The sequence below is a fragment of the Acromyrmex echinatior genome, chromosome 16, assembly GCF_024713525.1.
Source record: "Acromyrmex echinatior isolate Ae372 chromosome 16, ASM2471352v2, whole genome shotgun sequence".
Taxonomy (NCBI): domain Eukaryota; kingdom Metazoa; phylum Arthropoda; class Insecta; order Hymenoptera; family Formicidae; genus Acromyrmex; species Acromyrmex echinatior.
The window spans coordinates 7,383,851-7,400,098 of NC_141867.1; the positions used below are offsets into that span (position 1 = coordinate 7,383,851).

At 30.7% G+C, this 16,248-nt stretch overlaps 5 protein-coding genes and 1 long non-coding RNA gene across 11 annotated transcripts; 2 read left to right on the forward strand and 4 right to left on the reverse strand.

Annotated features, from left to right (window-relative positions):
* Positions 1–403: 403 nt before the first annotated feature.
* On the reverse strand, positions 404–2,284 carry LOC147907105 (uncharacterized). Its single transcript, XR_015547726.1, has 3 exons — positions 2,145–2,284; positions 1,874–2,051; positions 404–723 (listed from the first exon to the last, which is right to left on the reverse strand). It is a non-coding gene; the product is annotated as an uncharacterized LOC147907105 (long non-coding RNA).
* A 4,547-nt stretch (positions 2,285–6,831) lies between these two features.
* Positions 6,832–9,916, forward strand: LOC105148949 (meiotic nuclear division protein 1 homolog). 5 transcript variants are annotated; one of them, XM_011061022.2, is made up of 6 exons: positions 6,832–6,986; positions 7,324–7,363; positions 8,418–8,649; positions 8,727–8,832; positions 9,325–9,471; positions 9,717–9,916. In XM_011061022.2, the coding sequence occupies exons 3-6, from the start codon at positions 8,423–8,425 to the stop codon at positions 9,852–9,854; spliced, it is 618 nt and encodes a 205-aa protein (XP_011059324.1). In that variant the 5' UTR covers positions 6,832–6,986; positions 7,324–7,363; positions 8,418–8,422; the 3' UTR covers positions 9,855–9,916. The 5 variants fall into 5 exon arrangements, with proteins under 5 accessions (XP_011059324.1, XP_011059325.1, XP_011059327.1 ...); XM_011061025.2 differs by having other exon boundaries at positions 6,840–6,912; XM_011061023.2 differs by lacking the exon at positions 7,324–7,363 and having other exon boundaries at positions 6,833–6,986.
* On the reverse strand, positions 7,455–8,120 carry LOC105148948 (zinc finger HIT domain-containing protein 1). The gene is made up of 2 exons (XM_011061021.2): positions 7,982–8,120; positions 7,455–7,909 (listed from the first exon to the last, which is right to left on the reverse strand). Exons 1-2 carry the CDS (start codon positions 8,118–8,120, stop codon positions 7,584–7,586), a joined length of 465 nt encoding a protein of 154 aa, XP_011059323.1. The 3' UTR covers positions 7,455–7,583.
* On the reverse strand, positions 7,982–10,165 carry Tfb5 (transcription factor B5). Its single transcript, XM_011061027.2, has 2 exons — positions 9,926–10,165; positions 7,982–8,360 (listed from the first exon to the last, which is right to left on the reverse strand). The coding sequence occupies exons 1-2, from the start codon at positions 9,958–9,960 to the stop codon at positions 8,174–8,176; spliced, it is 222 nt and encodes a 73-aa protein (XP_011059329.1). The 5' UTR covers positions 9,961–10,165; the 3' UTR covers positions 7,982–8,173.
* Positions 10,166–10,581: 416 nt separating this feature from the next.
* Positions 10,582–13,718, forward strand: LOC105148947 (protein lifeguard 4). Of its 2 annotated transcripts, XM_011061020.2 has the most exons (6): positions 10,582–10,775; positions 11,014–11,156; positions 11,340–11,448; positions 12,479–12,584; positions 12,658–12,809; positions 13,181–13,718. In XM_011061020.2, the coding sequence occupies exons 2-6, from the start codon at positions 11,024–11,026 to the stop codon at positions 13,428–13,430; spliced, it is 750 nt and encodes a 249-aa protein (XP_011059322.1). In that variant the 5' UTR covers positions 10,582–10,775; positions 11,014–11,023; the 3' UTR covers positions 13,431–13,718. The 2 variants fall into 2 exon arrangements, with proteins under 2 accessions (XP_011059322.1, XP_087270617.1); XM_087414491.1 differs by lacking the exon at positions 10,582–10,775 and having other exon boundaries at positions 10,998–11,156.
* Positions 13,659–16,209, reverse strand: RpL26 (ribosomal protein L26). Its single transcript, XM_011061019.2, has 4 exons — positions 16,051–16,209; positions 15,565–15,743; positions 14,113–14,253; positions 13,659–13,844 (listed from the first exon to the last, which is right to left on the reverse strand). Exons 2-4 carry the CDS (start codon positions 15,730–15,732, stop codon positions 13,707–13,709), a joined length of 447 nt encoding a protein of 148 aa, XP_011059321.1. The 5' UTR covers positions 15,733–15,743; positions 16,051–16,209; the 3' UTR covers positions 13,659–13,706.
* Between the last annotated feature and the right edge of the window lie 39 nt (positions 16,210–16,248).

The following is a 16,248-nucleotide window of genomic DNA, read 5'->3' on the forward strand; positions in this document are numbered from 1 at the left end:
AACGTCAGCCAACTTGAATTATGGAACACAGTCAGAGTCGACTTTTGGAACGCATTCAAGTAAAAAGGAACATTTCTCGTGAAGTTTTTCATGGCTATAACAAATTTCTTAACCCTGAATAATTGTCAACTTTAATATCTCGGTGCATTTATGAGACATAGTAGACGTTTTATCAAATTCATCCGTTTCTTGCAGAAACGCATCATTGGACGTAATTTCATAAAAGTCGAAGTTAGTATGCTCGCCAAAACGAGGAAGAAAGTTGCAGTTTAATAGAGGAAAAGAAATAAATCTCTGATTGAAAAAAATAATGCGGAACCAATGTGGAATAAAAAACTGTAACAATAATCGTTCAAAAGGATTTCACTTGTTTAGGTAAGTCGAATAAAGTTATTATACTTGATAGGTTTCCTATTATTTAAAGGTTATATTTAAATTGCAAATTATAAATGTTTCAGATTTCCTCTTCATCGAAAAGATCACTTAAAAAGGTGGCTCGAAGCTATTGGAGAAGTAGATTTTCAACCCACTAAATCTGATGTGATTTGTAGTGCACATTTTACAACTAATGATTATATGATCAGGCCATTTGCACATGATGTTCGTTTGAAACGTCTTGCTGTACCTTCTGTATTTCAAGATCCTTTAGAAACTACTCCAATGATTGCAAATATAATTAATTCGAATGCATCTGGTCTGTATCCATTTACATACAAAGGTGTTCTGAAATCAAAAGACTTCAATAATTTTTAATCCAATTTTTGTATTCAATATAGCTTCTGAAGTGATTATGAGTTTGCCTACATTAGTCGTACACTCTCAAACTAAAAAATCTGAGAATTCAGAAAAAGCTAAGACATATTGTTTTCAACCTTTAGAAAAAATAGCCAATACAAGTACTGTTGATAGTACAATTAAGATAACATTAATAAACAAACAGAAAATAACAAATAAATCCAAATACTATTTCAAAAATCAGAAAATGAATTTAAAAAAGAAGCAAATGCAAACATTTATTACTACATTGAAGCAAGATTTGATAAAGAATAAAAAAACAATACAGCTGCAGCAGAATTTACTGACAGGTATGGTATAGTACATTATAAATATAATAATATATTATAAATTTATCCCATGGAATACAAACTAACAGTAATATCACATTAATATTACAAGTTCTAATTCAACAAATGTAATATAACATATATAACAATCATATTGTTGAGTAGGAAATTATAATATTGTGTAATATTATTATTAGTTTATATTATACAGGATGTATTTTTTTGCTACAGAAAAATACTATTGAAAAACTATTGAAAAATTGTTTGATTCTAACAGTATTGTTTTAATAATAGCTTTTTGCTAAATTTAAAATATTTTCCTGAATATATTTCTTTTTTACTGACAATGCAATCGTCATGATATATCTCTGTTTGAGGTATTTGTACTTTTTGTACAGCATATTTTTCTTTCTTTTCATCGCCCGAATATATTTATCTTTTTTTAAATGTAAAAACTTAGAGATTTCAAACAACTTGATTAGATCCGTAATAGTCTATTACTAGCCATTCCGAAATTACTTTAATACTATTAGCAACAGTATTAATAGTCACTAAAATTCAGTCACTGCACTCCACTAGATCAGTGCATATTAAAAGCTGCTTTGTATGAAATTAGCAAAGTTAATTGTAAAAGTATATAAAATTTTAAATTGTTTCAAATTGTCCGTTTTGTTCTGTAATTGTCTTTTATACATTTATGTATTTAAGTTTATACATTTTTTTGCAACTTTTCGATGAACTTTCTTGTCATTTCCTTTGAAGATACACCTGCCTCTGACAACAAATCAAATTTTCTTACATACACTCACCATTCTAATAAAAATCTCCATACTGACGTTCACATTTTTTCAGAAATCAAAAGTAATCTCTAGTCGGAGGCAGAGGTTGTTACTGATTTCAATTAGTTCAATTCCAGCTCACAGCTGTTATATTAAGCTTCTTGATATACACAAACAAATACAAAGTACCTGTGATCTTAAATAGATTCTACGAAACGAAACATGTAAAAAATTATCTTCATTGCATCAATGAATTTTGAATGATAATCAATATTTTTCGTTATTCCGTTATTAAACTCACTGTTTTAATCTATTTTGTTCTTTTTCCTTCGACTGCTGTGCCTCTTTCACTGCAGCGAATTCTCGTTTTTGAAAGCCAAGCAGCTTGATGATTTATTAGTTTTAATATTTATTACTCATTAAGTCTTAATAATTATTACTTTTAGTCGTTTTCAACCATCCTTGTATTCTATTTTGATTCAACTGAGAATGATAAAGTTACAGAATATATATATATATATAAGGTAAAGTTCTGTTCTTCGGCTGATCGACGCTATTCGGCGCGCGCATATATTTTCGTTAGGAAGCCTGTTCTCCATTCTCCGATCTTAGCTTCAGCCATATGTAAAAGAACCTTAAAGGCTGTTCTGATTGGTTAACCCTCATCATTTGTCTTTCCGTTCTCTTTACGTTCCGTTAATTCTCACTCCATGTGATCACGCTCTTACTGTCTTACTCCTTAGTTTATTTACAGCAATTTACAGCAGCTGTTTATATTAATCTACCTTAGATGCGTTCGTTCGGATTTTATAATGAAAAAAAGAGTTGAACAAAGAGTGTGTTTGAAATTTTGTGTTGCTAACGAAATTTCTTGTGCCGACGCATTAAAAATGTTACAAAAAGCCTACGGGGACTCTTCTCTCTCGAAGTCACAAGTGTATGAGTGGTACAAATTGTTTAAAGAAGGTCGTGAAATCGTAGAAGACTTGCCGCGTTCTGGGCGTCCATTGACATCAAATACGGACAAAAACGTCGATAAAGTAAAGAAAATTGTGCTTACAAATCGTCGTGTGAGTGAAAGAGAGATTACTTCAACCCTTAACATTTCTAATGGTTCGGTTCATCACATTTTAATCAGAGCTTTGGATCTTAGATATGTTCAAACGCGATTAGTTCCAAAGCAAGCGTCTCTTGTACCGTGTACTTGATTTTTTTATCAAATGCAACAAATACCATCGCCCATGCACCGTATTATCTTTTGATTACAGGATATCACGTGTAGTGTTTACATACTTGTTAAATTTAATAAAACCGAACTTAGAAAAATCCGGATCTGGGCAGTGTCCAATTAATCCATAATATTATCAGACATGGCACCATGTGTTTTTTTTGTTTCCAAGACTCAAATTGCCATTACAGAGAAAGTGTTTTGATTCCATAAAAGAAAATTCACAAATGAAGGAGCTAAAAGCCATACCACTTAAAAATTTCATGAATTTAATATACTTTTAAGTTACACAATTTGAATTTAATTTTATGATGTTATATTTAATGTATTTATAACTGAAAAGCATATTTGTATACATGAAAGAAGAAGGGTCTATAAGGGCCAGTTTCAGCCTTATCTAAATTTTGTATCAAAACTCATGAAAATTTATTTCTTGAAGTTAATTATATTCAATATAAATAATTTTAGCTTAAATGGAGCAGAAAAATACTAATTTCTGAATAAATATGGCAACATCATCGTTCTGTTTAAGCTAAAATCATTTATATTGAATATAATTAACTTCAAGAAATAAATTTTCATGGAGTTTGGACAAAATTTGGATAGAACCGAAATTAGCCCTTATGAACATTCCTCCTTTAATGTATTTTTTATGAAACTTTATGAAATTTAATGTATAATATATTATACGCTCATTATATTTAAGTATCTACTGTAGCTTAATTTTCAGTTAAATCATTCATTACTTTTAATTTCATTCATAACCATGAGCTTTATTTATATGTAAAGGAAGCATTTCTAATAGTGCACCTTCAGGAAAATGCTACGAAGAGTGAGTTAATCACTGGCACATGTATGGCTTCAAATGATTATTTTGAAGAGGATAAAATAAATTTATCTTAAAATTTAAAATTTTGCGTTTTATTTAAAAATTCCGGGTACTTTTACAGCAGAGAGTATGTTACGTATACTATATATTTTGAGAAAAATTTTTTTTAAAGATGTTTTGGAATATACCCTAAGCTGTCAATATCTTTAATAGCATTGGAAAATTTGGACGAAGACGGTATCGATAATGTTTCTGAAGAAGATGAACGAATGGAATTATCACCAGTTCAAGCAGTTCAACTTCGTGTTAAAAATTATGTGGACATGGTGAAAGAATTTTCAGATGTCGAGTTTAAAAGAGAATTTCGGTAAAGTGAATATAAATAATATAGCTTTATGTATAATACTTCAAAAGTATACATTTATTAGCTTGATTGTTTTTATTATGCAAAATATAACAATCTTATTTGAATATGAAGAAGTTTTTTATTTAAAATTAATTAAATTTTGATTACAGGATATCACGTGTAGTGTTTACATATTTGTTAAATTTAATAAAACCGAACTTAGAAAAGCCAACCGGATCTGGGCGGTGTCCAATTAATCCATACTTACAATTATTAGTGACATTATGGACCATGGCAACACCTGATTCATACAGGTAATTATATATAAAAAATAATTATACCGAATAAATAAGTATTAATACTAAATTCATTTTATATATATATATATATATATATATACACATATTTTTTCATTAATAGATCTGTTTGTCATCGATTTAATATTGGACGAGCAACTGCTTGGCGTGCTCATAGAAAAGTCTGTGCAGCGATATATTCTTTAGCAGATAAATTTATCAAATGGCCTAATATAGAAGAAGCACAACAAACATGGACGGATGTTCAATACAAACATAAGTTTCCAAAAGTACTTGGTGCCATAGATAGTACACACATACGTATACAGAAACCAAAGGAACATGCAGAAAATTACGTAAATCAAAACGGTCATTATTCAATACATTTGCAAGTAAGTTATATACGTTTAATGTAATGAGTAAGGAAATAAAACTTTTATGAGATTGATGAATGTTTAAATATTTTTATATCTGTTGTAGGCTGTATGTGATTCCACTTTAAAGTTCATCCATTGTTATGCAGAACAACCGGGATCTATGAATGATATGTGTGTATTCTGGTTAAGTGACATCCCATCCATGTACACAGAAAAATTTTTTCCACAGAATAGTCATCTAATAGGTGATACTGGGTATGCTGTGCAAAAACATGTAATGGTACCTTATGATAACAACGACAATGATTTGTCAGAAGCACAAATTAATTTTAATGAACGTTTATGTTCGGCCCATATAATGATTAAAGAAGCTGTTAGTTATCTGAAAGGACGTTTTCGTAGTCTCGAAGATAAGTTGTATATGAAACGGACGGATCTCATACCCGAATATATTATTGCGTGTTGTGTGCTGCATAATATTTGCATTTTACATGGAGATTTTTTAGATGATATTGTAATTACTGAAAAAGACAATAATCTTATGACGAAAGATGACATTGAAACTTTTACTCCAGGTAAAGAAGAAGGCATTGAAAAAAGAAATGCGCTAACAAATATATTAAACGAGAGCGTCAAGTTCAATGTATTTGACAATATTGCAATTGAACACAGTTACTCACGGCGATCAGTGCCTTTTTCACTGTGATAAGCTGTGAGTGGTTTATCAATGTAAACACGTCATATAATCAAACGACTCCTACTCAACTTAAATCTGTGTATCTAGTTTTTTAATATTCTCAAAGAGAAGCACTGCATCTACACATACATTTCACAATTTAATATAGAGACACTATATAGGTTTGTAATTGTAATCCATGCGAAAATATATGTTGTATTATTGTTTTATATAAGAGTAATGAATATTTGTTAATAATTTTTTTATTGAATAACAAGAGATATTTTTTTAAGAAAAAATAATGAACCACTTTTATTATTGATTAATTTATTAAATTTCTTTTATTTCAATTAAAATTAGTAAAAAAATTCCAAAATCTAAAGATACGGTAGTGTCTCGGTGCTAAGACATGGAGTGAGACAATGCTCCTTTATCCGGATTTACAAAAGATATTTTAAGCCTTAAGCTGTAAGAAAGTGATCAACTACAGTCGAATGCGAGGAGAATAATTGATTGTGATTCGTTTATTCCTTATAGCTTAAAACTTAAAAATCTATTGTAGATCCGGAGTAACCCCTAGAATAATTATATTTTTTAATTTTATGTATTTCATATATTTAAAATACAAATGGCCAAGCAATAAGTGGAAAGTGTGAACAAGACTGAAAGACAGAAGATGTGTATTTCTGTCCTGCTCAGGACTAACTTTTCTTCTTTCTGGGCATGTGCCAAAAGAGGATAGAAAAGTAAGGATAAACCAATAACATGGGGGTAATGTTTCCAAACGCAACCCTAATGTAGGACTGTGAGTAGTGTAATGCAAGGCATAGTCGAAGTCGGCAATGCTTTTCAAAAATATAATAGCCACATAACGCATAATGCATAGTGCATAAGGGAATCAATCAATTCTTTTTTTTTATGAAATGGGAGGAAAGGAAAGATTCTGATTAGTTGATTTGCTTATGCACTGTGCATTATGCGTTATGCAAGTCTGTGCTGCGGCCTTAATCGAGGTGACGCAATATCCGAGACGAGAGGAAACACGTCCGATCTGAGGATCGATTCTGTATCTTGAAATGAGGTAAAAATTATAAAAGTGAGCGAATTTACTAGAATACTGATTATTTCATTGGTCAACACCTAGTAAATTTGCTCACTTTTATAATTTTCACCTTGTTTGAAGATACAGAATCGATCCCCTGCTCGAATAATCTTACGAGACTTGCTCACAGCTCGACCATATTCCCTCTCCAGTAGTATAAGCTCTATGATTATACCGTGTCATGTGTCGCTTGTTAGAAATTACATTTCTGTTAGGTTAAAAATATAACAAATTTTCTAACCTTCACAAATATCAACTTTAAAGGCGGAAGCAGTGTCATGCATAACGCGTAATGCATAAGAAAATTAATCAATTGAAATCTTTCATTTTCTTCACTTCCATGAAATAAAAGATTTAAATTGGTTAAGCGGGGAGCACAGATTTTTGCATAACACGTAACACATAATGCATAAGAAAATATACCCATTACAAGTCCTTCATTTCCTTCCTTTCCATGAAATAAAGAGCTCTGATTGGTTGAATTTCTTATGCCTTATGTGTTATGCAAGTTTGTGTGGAATGGCCCTTAATTTTCTTATGCTTTATGCATTATGTATTATGCAAAGATCTACACTTAATCATTCAAATTTGGGATAAAAGAATTAAACATCTACTTATTTTCGCAGATTCTATTAGCAAAACATAAGCTTAATGCAAACACCACAGGTACAGTGTGTTACTTAATCATAGTTAATTAATTTTCTGCTGAAATTTTTTGATATACTGTTAACATTTCATCTAAAGAATTTATTAAACCTTTTTTTATGATTGTTTTTACATATTTTATTAAAGTATAATATATTTAAAATAAAATAGATTTTGAGATGCATTTTCATACATTTAATTTAATTAAAAACTTTGGAAAGTGTGAATAAAATCAAAATTCTTAAACCGTCCACTTCATGCATCTCGTGTCAAGATGAGTACCTAAACATTTGACACAGCAATATCTAGCGCCACAAGGTATGCATATATAATTACTAGGGAAACCACACACTGCACAGAAATGTCTCTCGGGTAAACGAGATGGTGGTGCTTGAGCACTAGCGTAGTTTGGTGGATTAGGATTCACATTGAGATCTTCTTCAACCAGCTGAGCAAAAGTCTTGCGAAAACGTTGCTTGTAATATTCTGCAGAACGGGTTTTCTTCTTTCTACTGTTACTTCTATTGTCCAGGGTCTCTTGGAATTTTGGTATTTTCTTGCTCATAACTATAATAAGAAAAAAAATATTTTCTAACACATAATGTTTCGAAAAGAAATAAGCATTTTTATGGTATATACCCAAGTCTGCATGTGGATCATCATGAAAATTGTCTTGCTCCAATGCTTCCAATGCTTTTTTTTGCCTACGTTTACGAGTAGCCTCATCAAGAATCCTCTTTTGACTCGCGTCTTTTATTCTACCGGATTCTCGAGACATTTTTCAAGTTTATATAATATTATACACCTCAAAAAGTGGCTTTCGTTGTTTTTTTATACACCTTTCTCTGCCAATGGAAATGATATCTGATCCATTAAATCATCTACTTTAGCTTGCAAAGTTTCCAGTATGTCAGCAGATATGAATAGATGTTTCTCATCCAGATCTTGAATTATAAATTTTCTTCCTAGTGCAGATGTTTCGTCCAAATGTAGAAGAAACTGTTTCATAGCTGCATCACTAAACACATACAATTTTGTTCGAATGTTTAATATTTTTTATTATAAATATATATAGATACCATGTCGAAAAGAAAAGGAGTTTCTCTTGATGAGAAACGTATGAGAATGTTGCAAATATTTTATGAGAAGAAAGAATTTTTTACACTGAAGGAACTCGAAAAGATCGCGCCAAAGGAGAAGAACATCGTAGTACAAGCTGTCAAAGATGTGTTACAAGCTTTAGTGGATGATGGTTTGGTACGATCTGAAAAAATTGGTACTTCCACATATTTCTGGAGATTCCCAGGGTAATATTGCAAGAAAATTATATAGCTATGTATGCTCTATAGAAAAAAAAACGAGATACTCAAGAAATATTTTACAGAGAAAATATTACTACAACAGAATGCAGAATAGCTGATACAAGCAAAAAGCTAGTAGAAGTAGAATTTAAGCTAGAGAAACTGAAAGAAGAAATACAGAAAGAAAAGGTAAATGCATATTAGGTGTAATAAAAAGAAATCCATTATTTTTCCAATAGATGGCAATAAAGTATACTGATTTCGCAGATTAACCCGTTGTTATATAATATTCAAGTCTATTTTTTTCTGCACTCTTAAGTAAAACACAGAAATCAAAATATATCATAATGACATCTTTATGATCTTATTTCTCACTTATTTAAATAAAAAACTGATATTATCTGTCGTCATTTTGACTATAATAAATAATATATAAATATATATAATATATAAATAATGTTAGCTTGCTACTTCGATTATCACGCGTAGACGAGATACAGATTACTAAAGCCATCTATTGGAAAAATAATGGATTTCTTTTTACTACACCTAATATTTAGAGGTCTGTTTTGTAATTCCTAACGACTGTAACTGTAACAATACAATTAAGAGTTACAGAAAAAAACCCTAAATTTGTTAAATTTTAATTCTATTCTTGTTTATCTAAAATATTTCATATAGGAACTGAAGAATGATACAGAAGAGAAGAGAAAGCTATTGGAGGAAATAGAACAGTTAAAGAAAGAAGAACAAGAGATTAAAAATCAAATTGCAAAATTCAGTAATGTCGATCCAGAAGCAATTGCAGAAATGAATAAAAAAGCACAGGTACAATCAAACTCAATATATGTTATATATAACATATATCAAATATATTTTATCAAATATAATAGATCTCTTAACCTTATTTTTAACGTCTCATTCTTTTTGTAGTAATAAAGACATTTTTGACTATTGTTTCTATTCTGTCATAGTATGCATGCTACATATAATATTAGTTTTCAATGAAATTATTAAGGAAGCTACTTTGTTGGTATCGCTACAATTGTTGCTTTTTTGTTATATTTGTTTAGAAATACAAAGATGGGACCAATATATGGACGGACAATATTTTTTCTATACAAAGCTGGTGCAAGAATAAATTTTGCATTTCGGAGCAAGATCTTAATAAACAGTTTAACATTCCCGAGGACTTAGACTACAAAGAATGAATTTGATTGTTGGTTTACGCAACTGGTTGTCAATAAATAGAATAAATTATTTTTTCTACAAACACACGTACCATTCAACCAAAATGCCCTTTGTTACATTTACCATGTCTTGCAATTATCTTTATTTTTTAAAATGAGTCAAGTTTATTAGTGTCTTTCGTCGTAAACGAATTGGTTCCGTATGCTTTTCGAAAATTTTTATCACGAATTCGTCCCGAATGATACGAAATAACAGACTGACAACTTCAACTACGTTCGACAATACCACCCAAATAGTCAATTCGGATGAACATGCCTTGATTGAACACAGTGTTGCCAAATGCCTTTACCGTTGCCAAATGACTTTCCCTAGAGCAGCTTCCTTAAATCTTCCTAGGCTATGTTCAGGGAGACAATTGCGTAGCTTGAAAATTACAAAAGTGAACAAATTCATTAGATAATAACCAATTAAATTTATGAATATTCTGGTGAATTTTTGCAATTTTCACTTCATTTCAAGATATATTGGGTCATCTAAAAAGTATCCGCGGTACTTTGTCACTAGATATATGACCATCAACACACATTTAGTGACAAAAAACCGCGGATCTTTTTAGATTACCCAATACAATACAATGAACTCCCTAGTGAAAATTACAAAAGTGAGCAAATTCGAATATTCATAATAAAGTGCATAATTTTTGGGGGATTTCAAGCAACGCGACAGACCTCTGGAGATTCCAGTTTTTTGTTCTAGATGGCGCTGAATTGATTATTTCGATCCCTTCTCGTCAATTTTTGTGATAAACGTGTCGTCGTTTCTATTCAATCCGTTTGTCTGTTTTGCGTATAACGATGTCAGATAATTCTCTTACCTAAATATTTTATAAATTCAACTTGGCAACATAAATTCAGCCTATAAAGATCTTCAAAGAAATTGAGGTTTGTTTTGCTATCGCTTAATATGTGACTGACATTTTGAGAATATCTTTAACATGGTTGTCATTATTACTTTTTATACAAATATTGTCTTCTAAAAATAAAATAGTGCCAGTTACATGTAAACAAGATTATTAATTTTTTGACCGTAGTTTATACTATTCATGAAGACTGATAAAATTCTTTTTACATGTTATATAGTTCCAATTTATCAATTTTATTTTCTAAATTGTTTACTCAGAAAAACAAAAATGGCTGCTGTTCCTTTGATGTTGGTGGAAGAGGATGTTGAACGGGGTGGCAAGGAGCAATCCGAACATGACATACAAGATGACTTTGCTTATAGAAATAACGTGCATAATGCAGATATCAAGATACGAATGGGTAATGTATAACATTGTAGAAATTCAAAATTATATAGACATATGTTACTGTAAAATATTCATAACATTTGTTAAGATATCTATTTGTAAACTATATTTATGATGTCACAACTAGTTTCATTTATAATAAATATATGAATTCTATATTTAATGCTTATTCTAATTATGAATTGAATTTATCTAGGTTTCTTACGGAAAGTTTATGGTTTATTGAGTATTCAGATCTTGATGACTGTTGCATTAGCTTCAATATTTGTGATCAGCTCAACTGTAAAGTTATATGTGCAAGATAAGTAAGACATCTTCTTGTATATTTAATTCATATTAACTAATAACCATACAACGCGTTCTCTCTATACATATCAATTATTGCGAATAATATTTCCGAAGCCTCAGTGATCGAGCTGGCTAAGACACTCTTCCTGGAAAGTTGAGAGGTCTCAAGTTCGAATCCTGGCTGAGGTAATATTTTTTGCAATAAGTTTCTTATTTTCTGTTTATTTTAATTTAGGGGGGGGGGGTTATTAGTGTTTCAGGCCCAGTTCCACAACTCAACTTGTTTCTCATTTCTTTCCAATTTTAGAATTAGAAAGAAACAATGAATAAATTGTACTTCGGTTAAGAGTTAACTGTGAGTTATGGAACTGGGCTTCAGAATGATTGTATTAAAACCGAAAATTTTTCGGCTCTCAATCATATCTGAAATTAATTTAATACAAGAATATATAATGTATTGTTTGGAACATTCAACTTTGACCGTTCTTGATTTTCTTTATTGCATTTGATGTATTAACTATTATAATAGAAATGTTATTAATTATAATATATGATACAATATGACTCAAATAATGAAAATAAAATAAATTATGTAAAGAAGGGCTATGAACCAAAGTAACAAAATATAATGTACATAATAAAAACATTTAATAAAAGTAAAAATAAAAATACAAATATGCTTTTCGACTCTGATCGGATCATTCTCAGTTACTCTCAGCGATAATTCTAGGAATGAAGAAATGGCCAGAATATCCAAATTTCTTTTCTATCCATCATTTCTCGCCATCGAATTTCTACAAATAGTTGTCCTTGTTTAATTTATTTTATAATTAACGTTTTTTATATATTTTTTGTTATATATTATTCTTTTAACTTTGAGAATGATCCGATCGGAATCGAAATCTTAGTTTAATGTAAGCATATTTGTATTTTTATTTTTACTTTTATTAAATGTTTGTTTTTATTACATATATTATATTTTGTTATTTTGGTTCGTAACTCTTCTTATCATAACTTATGTTATTAATTAGTTTGTTTATTATTTAGCGCATGGACCATAGGTTTAGCGTTTTTCCTGACAATGGCAATCTTAATTGCTCTGATGATAAAAAGGAAAGATCATCCTGCCAATCTGATTCTTCTAAGCGCATTTGTAAGTACAAAAAAATAGACGATTATTATTTGTTGTATATGATATTAATAAGAATTTGTTTCGGAAATTGCAGACGCTGGTGCAGGCGTACACTGTCGGAGTTGTGGTATCCATGTACGATACCACAGTAGTCTTGGAAGCTCTGTTTATAACGTTGACTGTCTTACTCGGCTTGACAGTTTACACTTTCCAAACCAAGCGAGATTTCTCATTTTTGGGATTCGGGTGAGGCTGACTCTTTCTTGGCCAAATTATTTTTCATCACGTACTTCTATGATGTTCCACTTTGCGCTCACAACATTCTTTATAATTTCATCTTTGTTGTTTATTGGATGTTAAATAAGGACGAATTTTCGCGAATATTGTAAATACCAAATTTGTATTTAAAATGAAATGGACATATATTTAACATTTAATGAAAGTGAAAAAGAAGTTTTAGCGTAGTCAAATGCAGTGATAAAGAACAGATCTTATAATTTTTATCCCACACTAAATACAGCAGATATAAAAATTGCTATTATCGATCTAATGAATAAAATATGTGTCTATTTTTATGTTTAGTTCTACAATCATTCATTTTTCTCTTTGTTTTACAGATTATTTATTGGACTCTGGTGCCTCTTACTTGGAGGTTTAATGCAAATCTTTATTCAGAGCACTACACTGGAATTGGTGATAAGCATCGGAGGTGCACTGTTGTTCTGCTTGTTCATTGTTTTTGACACGCAACTTATAATGCACACTCTCTCGCCTGAGGAATATATCTTGGCGACGATTAATATCTACCTGGATATAATCAATTTGTTCTTACATATACTACGAGCGCTCGCTGTTTCGAGGCAGTAAACAGTATTACTACGTTCATTTTGAAACATTAGAAACGTGCAGAACAGATTATTCTATAAATCTTTTATCATGTAACATAATAATGCAAATTCCCTAAATCTATATATATATGTAATAAGCTTCTATTTTTATTCAAATAGTTTTAGCTCTTGGAATATAATTTAAGATGCTGTTTTTAGTATTGAACATAAGGAATTATTTATGAATGTAAAGAGATAAATATGAAAGTTTTCGTTTTTCATATTTTTTATTGTGACACGCAAAAATATATCAAAATTATGACGTTTCCATGGCGGCCGTTACATCTTCTGTGTATTTGCCCTTATCCTTACCCAACGCAGCCAGCCTACCCTTGCTTCGCCTATCGATAATTTTTTTACGGTCTTTGTCCATTTTTAATTTAACAATAACCGTCTGAAACAATAATATGCAAGTTAAATTTTAATGTGACAAAATTTACGAGGATAAAAGAAATGTGCAACAATATGATCAGAGCCAACCTTTCTGCATTAATTAGACTAAGCAAAACTCTTCAACAAATATGCAGGAAAACCCTGCATACAGTTTCAAAGTTAAGCTATTTTTCTAATTCTATGTGAATGGATTTGGAATAGTTCATCATGAATATAAAAGCAACGAAAGATCCTAATATATGTCCTGTAATATATCATACTATTTTTACCTTGGAAGGATCAATGCCAACGTACACGTTAGCACTGTTTGCCTTTTCGCGTTGAATTCGTTCAATATATATTACGAACTTTTTCCTGTACACTTGGACGACTTTTCCTACTTGTTGACCCTTGTAGTGGCCACGTACTACCTTTAAAAAATATATCACATATATATATAAGCTTGGATTTCACTCACTCAATGGTACCCAAGATTTACATTTGTGGGCATTGACTTAATATATATTGGCATTTGCTCTGTCTATTGCTTTCCTTTTTTTTAATCCTGATCTATAAGTGTAATAAATCTTTAGCCTTTCAAATTCTAAACTATGATGTATTTTCTAACAAAAATATTTCCAGTAGCAAAAAGTATTTTTAGCGCTGGTCAGATCTCAATTATAAAATTTAAAACTTAGAGCAGAAGATTAAAGTGTATTATATCTATTGTAAATTGGGGCTTAATGGAGATAGAAAAGGGAAGGTAAAATGTAAATATCAACATTGTCAAGTAAATTATCAATTCTGTAACTTTTCTTTAACGACTATTCACTATGTATCGTTATATAGATATTATATATGTAAAAAAAACTGCAATGACAACATATCATAATGATATTGAATTGTCACTAAGAATTATATAATCGAATATAGAATTACACATCTTGGATAGCACTGGTTTAACTCCTACTTAAAAAAATTCTTTTAAGATGTAAGCATTTTCTAAAATTTTTACCCTAAGATAAAGCAACCTTATATTCTATACACATCAATATATTTATATATTATGTAAGTTATGCTTGTGTACTAAACTTGCTGTGCATAATATACACACATTGCAATATTTATATAATTAAAACATATACGTTTACATACTTCAATGCCTCTCAATGCCTAACTCTAATTAATTACACTAATATTTATATATCTTGGTATACAGTATCTTAGTATACTATTGCACAGTAACTTAAATATACTACATGAGAGAGACGCTGTTTCTATAATGAATTGGTGAGTCGGAAATATGTGAGTCTGAAGAATAATTGGTGATCAGGATTGATCAAAATCAGTGAATTGGTAGAGCTACCAGTTTCTCAGTATTTTTGTAATTAATTCTTATATTTATGACATAACTGTTTTAAGTACAGTTTTAAATTATCATCAAAATCAGAGAGTCATACGCATATTAGCGTTTTAAGATGTTACTTATGATAGTCTTAAAATAAAAACATATCATGAATATCATCCTAAGGCCTGGTTGCATCAAAGTTACTTTAACTTTAAGCGAGACTTAAAACTCTGTCTCATTTTAAAACTGAAAAAGAGACAGAGACGAGTTTTAAACCTCACTTAAAATCAAAGTAACGTTGGTGCATTCAGGCCTAAGACTACCAATTATCAACTCATTGTAGAATCAGAGAGAAGTCCACAGATTGAATTTCGGAGCAACAATGGAGACTCACCTGTACTTCGTCATCTTTGCGGATCGGCATAGATCGTACATTGTACTTTTGTCGTAATTCCTTGGATAGTGGCGCGGACATAAGTCGTCGTCTAATGTGAGAAGGCGCTGTGAAATGCCTCTTTCTATTCTTCCTGCGCGAGGAAGATACCAGACGATTGTACTTCATCTTCGTAAACTCTGTAACGAAAAATATAAAATAGTTATCATATCTCTCGACTTTAAATTTATTCGCAAAACTAATATGCAGTATTGATTTTAATAACGGTTTATATATACACAAAAGTCAAATGGAAGTCGCTTTGTCGCAACGTGATGTCAGGTTATATCCGATAATACTGCCAAAATCGACAGACTTTTCATATGCGCGGAAAATAAGGTCCGGATGCATAAATAATGACTTGACGGATTTTCATTTACGTAAAATATCGATTCGTTTCTTTTCATTTCAGCTAGATTCCGCGTGATTGATATCCGTCACACTCACCGACAACAGTTCAATGCAGTCTCATCAACCGGAAGAATAATATGGAATAATATTAGGCGAATCGCAGTGAGATGCGCAACAGCGTAACGCGTCGCACGTAACAGCTAATCACCTTCCGCCATATGTATATCACTTCCGGAAATGAACATTGGTTGCGTTCAGAACGTTTATTTTGCAACTGTTGGAAGTTTTCTTCCA